The 7,666-nt window shown below is 38.7% G+C and overlaps 1 protein-coding gene across 1 annotated transcript; it reads right to left on the bottom strand.

Annotated features, from left to right (window-relative positions):
• Window positions 1–2,950: 2,950 nt before the first annotated feature.
• Window positions 2,951–6,705, bottom strand: LOC140937756 (paired box protein Pax-7-like). The gene is made up of 4 exons (XM_073387322.1): window positions 6,566–6,705; window positions 5,680–6,267; window positions 4,308–4,528; window positions 2,951–3,958 (listed from the first exon to the last, which is right to left on the bottom strand). Exons 1-4 carry the CDS (start codon window positions 6,585–6,587, stop codon window positions 3,761–3,763), a joined length of 1,029 nt encoding a protein of 342 aa, XP_073243423.1. The 5' UTR covers window positions 6,588–6,705; the 3' UTR covers window positions 2,951–3,760.
• Window positions 6,706–7,666: the final 961 nt, after the last annotated feature.

The raw sequence follows: 7,666 nt of genomic DNA, 5'->3' as shown, positions 1-7,666 counted from the left end.
GAATCTTTAGTTAAAAATGAAATTGCTTTTCAAATGAGCAAAAGGTAAACACCGACCGACTGTCAGGAGGTACAAGTCAAAGTAACTTTCACTGAACTTTTTGCGTTCGAGGTACGAGAACGCAACCCCTAATTTGTGTTGGGTGTTCTGTGCATTATTGGGTGTCCTGTGCAATTAATAAGGGAGGTTTTTTCGTCGTCGACACACATTTGCCTCGCTTTGAGGCGCTTGCTTACGTTTTGCCTCACTTTGACGCACTAACCCACGTGGTGATTCTTGTGTCCTCGGCGTTCACCTTTCAAAGGTTTGCTGAGGTCTGATATTCTGTCTTCGTAAAGCGTTCATCTTTTAAACGTTTGCTGAACCTTCGTAAAGCGTACGTCGATCTGTGTTTGCTGAATTATCCAAAGCGTTCATCTTTCAGAAGTTTGCTGTTAAATTTTACTTTGGATTAAGCCTTCATATTTTTCAGCATGGTTCGTAACTGTCTTTAGAAAATGTCTGCGACTCCTGGTGCATGCATCAAACCGGGTTTAGTTCGGTGGCCGTTGTGCCACAAAGTAAATTTACCAAGTTGTGCAGCTCGGCGGCGGTTGTGTCACAAAGTAAATCTACCTAGTTGTGTAGCTCGGCAGCCGTTGTGCCACAAAGTAAATCTACCGAGATGTGAAGCTCGGCGGCGCCATTTGATCATGACTTGTGATATTTTCGGCACCGGACAAACGAACACTTTAACTATATCTTATTTATTGGGAAAAACTTATAAACCAGCCCACAGTAGCGCCACTCTCGAGTAACTGAAATCAACACGCTCGACCAAATTACTGGAAAAGTTATTGACGTGAGCCGCACACACATTCCATTGAAGGCTTTGACAGGCTTAGTCCCGGGAGCTTAGTGCGAAGTTTGAATTCAGATGTGAAAGCTTTTAAAACAGTAACTTCAATTTAATTCATTTTGTCAACAAGTTGATGATTTGATGCTCTTAAAAATGGCAGAGAAAATTATCCGAAGAAATGTTTTTGAAGAAAGAAAAAGAATTCCGGGTTAAGCACTAATCGGCCTTTGAGCAACTGCGCCCTGTAATCGCGCCAGTAAAACAAAATGTTCTATTTACACGCCCAACGCACTCTGGCCAATGTCTCCTCCGATAACAAGCACTTGACACCGAACCATACGATACCTTTTCAAAACCTTCTTATGATGATACACAGTTTAAATAGAGGTTTCAGTGTACGCAGCCCTTACGTTCAAAATATGCCATAATCATATTTATCTATATCGCAACCACCCTTCCCCCTCAACTGCTACCTGTACGCCTAACAAACATATCGAACGCACTCTCCTAAGCTCCGATTACTCCTAGTTTTTACTCGATTATTACTCCACTCTAACTGGATCTATTTTAACTTTACTTGCGATGATTTACTTTTCTTCACTGGGCACTCTGGAACATTCATGGTCGCGAACGCAAAAGACCAGCAACAAACAACGGAGACGAATGGCTTTTTTGCCTCATTCAAAAATATTTCCAACAAAAATCGTGAAGAATATGATCTTAAGAAACACCAGGGTCAGCATATCTGAAAAGGGAATCGATTGCGACTTATTATAGGTCAGAAAAACACGAGAAATACTCACGTCTTCGAGATGACGCCATAACAGGCTGAATGGCGTCCTCGACGAGACCAGAACGGCAAGAACACGAGTTTGGGCTTCGTGTGCGCATGCTACGTTGTACAAAAAATTTGCTTCCGGTAGCCGTGGTAGCTTGTCCCGTCCTCGTATCTTAAGGTCCCAATATTCACTTCCACTATAGCCCGAATACCTGTTCACAATGCACCAAAGTGTGACACAGAACCTATCCGATATGTGACGCTCCACTTTCGAGATCGGCGCAGGACCACAGCTTCGCTTCGTTACAGAAATCGCTCCGAAATCACCGTTCTCATGACTAAACAGATGCCCTATCCGATCCGGTATGGTTCTTCGTGCTTGGGCAACAGCAATCCGGTAAAGTGTATGCAAAGTCTTTGTGACGATTCACATAGGCCTACACGGGGTGATGCACGGATTGTCACCAGGCAGCCACAATTTCCCCTGTGAATTGATAATCAGCTATTCCATAGTGTTCCGCGCACTTGACCAAACAAGTAATTTATGCGATGTGCCCACGTAGTTAAATTGGTATCTATGATATTGCCCGTTCTTTAAGCCTGGAACTTGGGTACTATCTGTTGAATTTCTGTCTACGACTATAGTTAACTTCAAAACTCATCGATATCCTTCAAATCCTGTGAAAGTATTGCCTAAGCCAAAATATTGATCACCTTTTTGGAAGTATAATAGGAAATCGGTTATTTCAACAACTCGCACGTCAGCTCGCCAAAACGGCTTGGAAAGGTTTCAAACACAAATGAGCAATGTTAAACAAAGCGTAAAAGAAAAAAAAAATAGAGCAGGAGAAAAATTGCCCCACACTATTATCATGGCTACCAGTAGACTTTTCCTTGATTCAAGTAATTTTTTTCAAAGAGTTGTGAAAATTGTTAGCATAACTTTGATAATAACAACTTATTTGTAGCCACTTGTGTGGGGTTGCTCCTCAGTAAGTTTCTAAGGGCTCACTGGCTCAGTGGATTGACCATCCAGCCGTTACCTCTCAGGTCAAGGTCTCGACTCCCTTTGCAGTTGCTTGAGAAATAAGATTTTTTTCTTTTTTTTTCACCACTTAAAGGCATTTAAAATGCAGATATTTCAAATAACAAAATCTCGCTCGCTGCGGGCTTAAAATACAAAACAATTCACAAACGTTTCTGGGGAAGTATATACACCACAAGTGGGATATGACGAAGCAGTTCGCTGTGGTAATTTTGGTTTTCCTTCCCGTTGAGCCACGCTTCCGGGCGTCTGTTGTGCATACGCAAGAGTTGACGTATAATTTTACAAATAGACGTAAATTATTATTTTATTGATTTGATTCTCAGTTTAAAATATTCAGATGACTTCCTCATCAAACACAACAAAATTCGTACTATCTTTGAAATATGTAATGGATGGACGCATGCACAAAATAAATATAATTTACATTTTGATTTTGATTTATCTTAAAACTTTTAAAAACTAGTTGATAAGCGCACACTGAAAAAATAGACCGCAGCGTCTAAAAAAAATCAAAATTGTCGCTAAATGGTCTAAATTTCGCTTGGCTAAACTTTAAAAAGTGAGAATGATGCAGTATAAATGCAAACCTACAAAGCGATCCACAGCCAGAAAAAATTCAGAAAATAAAATAAATACAAATCTGTTTAAATAGACTTTGGTTTGATTGATAATTACATCTCTTTATCCGTTTCCGATCGATACCGTCTCTTAAATAATGTTATTTACTTTTGAACAATAAAAAGTTACAATTAAACTGTTATCTCATTTGATTACAAAAGCTATCATTATTTAATAAAATCACTACGTTAAAAAATGCCGGCATAAAATTGTTCCACACCCAATAAGCCATACATGAATACAACGGTCGCAATTTCTAAATATTCTATTAGAAACAGAGAAAAAACAGCTTTCTGCAGTGGCGTCTGACGCTAGTATAAAAGCATTTAACTACTCTGTCTGTTTGCCTTTTTTGAAGACTGTTCTTACTGGAAATTGTAAGTCGACACGAGGGTTTTTCCATGGTAAGCCAACTTTCCTCAACCGTGTTTCAATCTGTAATAAATATCTGATACCACTAAAACTAAGAGGAAAAGTCTTAGTAAACTGGAAGAGGATAGATGGCATCATTGAGCACTACATATGGTACATATCCCATGTTCGGAGGTGGTATTCCCGCAGGTATGGCTGGCTGCTGACATGAACAGGCACCTGTTAGTGCTGGTGCTGAAGCTTGCTTTTTTTCCTGATGAGTTTCTTTCTTCCTCAAGCGAGCCCGTCTGTTAGAGAACCAAACCTAAAAATAAATGCAATGATAAACTTTTAGCAATTCAGCAAGCGTAGTGTTCCATGCATGTTCTACATTTTCTTAAAGAAAATCAATTCGTATGGCCCGTTTGCATCCACGTTCTATACTCGAAAAAAGGTGAGAGAATCTCTCTCCCTTATTTTTATTTGAGGGCGGGAGGGGGGGGAGGTGAATCAGTACATTAAGCTACAAGCCATGACAGTTTGCAGGTAAGCCTAAAGACGGAACCCGTAAAGCTACTCGTTCCTTGTGCATTTAGAACAGTATTTATCTTTCTTTTGTTACACCTGAATTAAAACGTATCAAGAGAAAAATGACTATGAAGGAAATAAGGTACCTGAACTCGTGCTTCTGTTAAGGAAAGTCTATCTGCCAGTTCCTCTCGTGTGTATACATCAGGGTACTGAGTTTTCTGGAAGGCCTTCTCGAGTGCCTTTACTTGTTCGTTTGTGAATTTGGTACGGCTTCGACGCTGTTTCCTTGCGATGAAAAAATCGTTATCCAAGCTGCTGTAGGTGTAACTTGGCGAGAAAGTACTCAAGGTCTTGAATTCTATTTCTGGAATCAAGAAAAAAATAATTTAAAGGGTTAGAAGCGCAACTTTGTTAACTTTTCTTTCTTTATGCCACAAGATGAAGAAACTTTCAGAGATCCCTTTTTAGAATTTTGCGTCAATACAGCGGTTCTATGTTTTGTTTTTTAAACATAGACAAGATTAGGTTATTTACCAGCCACTTCACATATTGTTGCAATAAAATTTCCTTTTCAGTTTTTTGTTTTATTGTTTGTCATTAGTAGAAAAAAGTTTTGCGAGGTTAGCCCAGAAAGGAAATATAATTGCATGACAATAGAGAATAGATGGACCACATGCAAGCTTTCGTTAGAACTGATTCATTAACGCCCCCTCGGGTTATACTCTCAGCAGCAGACCAAATGCAATTATCTTCATTAATGATTCGTTTTGTTGGAACGTTTTGAAAGATGAAAAAATATTGACTCTGACAAAACGCCAAAAGATGCACAGACTGTTAAATGTTTCTCGTGATATGAAGGTTCAAAAACACTTCCTCTGTTTTCGAAAGTTTGTTGAGTTGATGACGTCAAGTTATTGTACTGAAAGAGTTTCCTTTGGTTAATAAGCATTCAGTCCTGGCGATGCGGAAAAGTCGAGCGTAGTTCTGATTATAATTGCGTTTTGAAGCACAGGAAGAAATTATAAGTAATATTACTATTTAAAACTCTAACTTAGGTGAAAAACCCCTGACTGGTAAGTATAGCTTCGTATTGAACAATAACTGTTATAAAATTTGACATGCGACGAGTCTGGACAACTGGTGACCAATATCACAATTTAGATGGAGTATCATTCGTATACAAAATCTTCATTACATGACAAAGTAGTAAAAAATAAACCATTTTTGGTGTTGATAACCGTTTGATTTGTGTTCTTGAGGTTTATAACCTTAAGCAGCGATGTTGAAATATTTTCAGCTATTGCAATGGTAATTTTTCTCGCGCGAGTTAATCTTTATTTATCTACCTTAAAGGTTAATTGAAATGTTAAAAGTTATTAGCCTACCTAAATCGATAGTAAATAACGAAAGTATCCATACGTCAGGACTAACTCCTATAGGGTATTCCTGCTTAATTTAAGTATACCCCGCGGCACTGTAACATGCTTTCAGTAATTAGTTATCAAAAGTTGTTACCTGGTGAATAAGAATTTCTAGCATTTTCATCTTTTGGACTAGGTGGCTCATCATCTACTTCTTCCTGCTTGACGGTAACATTAGAAGGAGAACATGGCTCATCTACTTCATCCTCCTCATCTGTATTTCCACTTGATTTCTTGCGCCATCTGGCAGCATCGCACTTCTTCATAAAGGCCTCCTCTCTCCCTGCATTTTCTTGAACAATTTTGGTTTTCAATATTTGACTGATAGCGCTTAGTGAGGGAACGGTACTCTTGCTGCAGACATTTTCCCTTAACAGGCGGTCTCGAACCTCCCATGAAAAGATTCCTGCGTTCTCTTTACGGAATTGATCAATTTTCTCCTCGATTTCTGGTGTGACGTCTCGAGGCCTGTTCAAACTGACTATCCCTGGATCAACGGTGCCAGTCTCCTGGTAGCGGCACAAGATTTTACTCACGCATCCATGTGAAACTCGTAACTGGCGGCTGATATCACAAGGTCTCACCCCCATCTGCGCTAGTTCTATTATTTTCCATCGCAGCAACTTTGGAAGAGGTCTACCGTTGATAAAAACTCCACCGAGCTGGTTAACTTTTCCCTGACCTAATTAAAGAAAAAGAGGAACCATGATTTCTTAGTATTGAAGGGAGAACTTCAAGAACCCTAAGTAAATAGATCCAACAAATCGTATTTTTGCCTCAAACTCATCTTTTAACTTCAAAATTTCTACTGACCACTTTCCTCCTCTATATCACTCACGAAAAAGTACATATTTGCATTTGTTTATTTATCCGGAAAAAGCAGGCAAAATGAATCAGGCACGCGAGTCCACGAAGCAAAGTTTCCACAAATAAAATAGGAAAGGGTACGTGAAGAAACAAAGAAGACTCGTAATTGTTACCTGTAAAAGCAAATGTGTCCATTGCTCCAACGGAACCTCTAAAAATTGTTACAGAGCTTGGCACTCGAACTTAGATGACAATAACTGTTCAAAGGGTGGAAGGTGAAGATGCTTTATAAAGCCTTCATGTACTTAGTGTAATGACGTAGATTGGCGTCAATAGTAACTATTCAGTTAAAGAGTTTAGTCAAGCGTTGTAGTATTAATATTGCACTAAGAGGTATTAAACAAACAGCAGCTTAGAACAATTAGTTTTTCAGGAAGTTCAAATAATACCATTGTTTTCTTTCAGCAACCAAGCCGCATTGAATCATAAAACATCACGAAAAGATGTGATCACGATTGCTAACGTTGCATGACTTGTTACTGAGGGATTTCAATTTCGTGCTGGCTGTTTGGATTAAAAGGAACAATCTTTACTTGGCGACGATTTACCTTCATTTTAAATGATATTCAAGGGGCGCCAATTTTTAACACTCAACTATATTCGTTACAAACAGCATGTAATTTAAATATTAAGTAGGACAGCATACTTCTAAAGTAAATTTGAAATGGACGGTAGAGTGAATTTATTGGTCATTTCCTAGCATATAACAAGTGTTCCCTTTAAGATACCTGCTTGTTTGAGTAGTTTTGTATTGAAGACGTGCATAAACTAAAAAACATAACAATTGATGGGCCGAAAGAGAGCGATTCTAGCGAAGAATGAGCTACTGCTTCTAAAAGAATTCACAACGCATCATTGCTTGATCAAGTTAATTGATTTTGTGTAGATAACCATGTCGCTGGTGCAAAAAGGGCGCGAACTTCTAAAGCTGAGTCACGATATTTTGTAACCAAGGCGACAGTCCCCAAACTGTTAGACACAAATACCGCCGAAGCCAATCTTACAAAAAATTGCTTTCGCTGTGAAATATCTCTCGGTATATGCTTTCTGGAATAGTCATTGAGTCCACTGTTATTCCATTATCTAATGTTTCGTCTTTTTTAATAAATGAAAAGCGATAAAGGAGTGTTAATAACAGCATCGTTCCTTCCTGATTTAAAAATGCAGATCAATGATCCCATTAAAAAAAATTATATGATTTCGTTACGCTGCAA

Source organism: Porites lutea, chromosome 5 (assembly GCF_958299795.1).
Source record: "Porites lutea chromosome 5, jaPorLute2.1, whole genome shotgun sequence".
Classification (NCBI taxonomy): Eukaryota; Metazoa; Cnidaria; class Anthozoa; order Scleractinia; family Poritidae; genus Porites; species Porites lutea.
The sequence above is the reverse complement of the archived record's forward strand: the minus strand, read 5'-3'. Positions and strand labels throughout refer to the sequence as shown.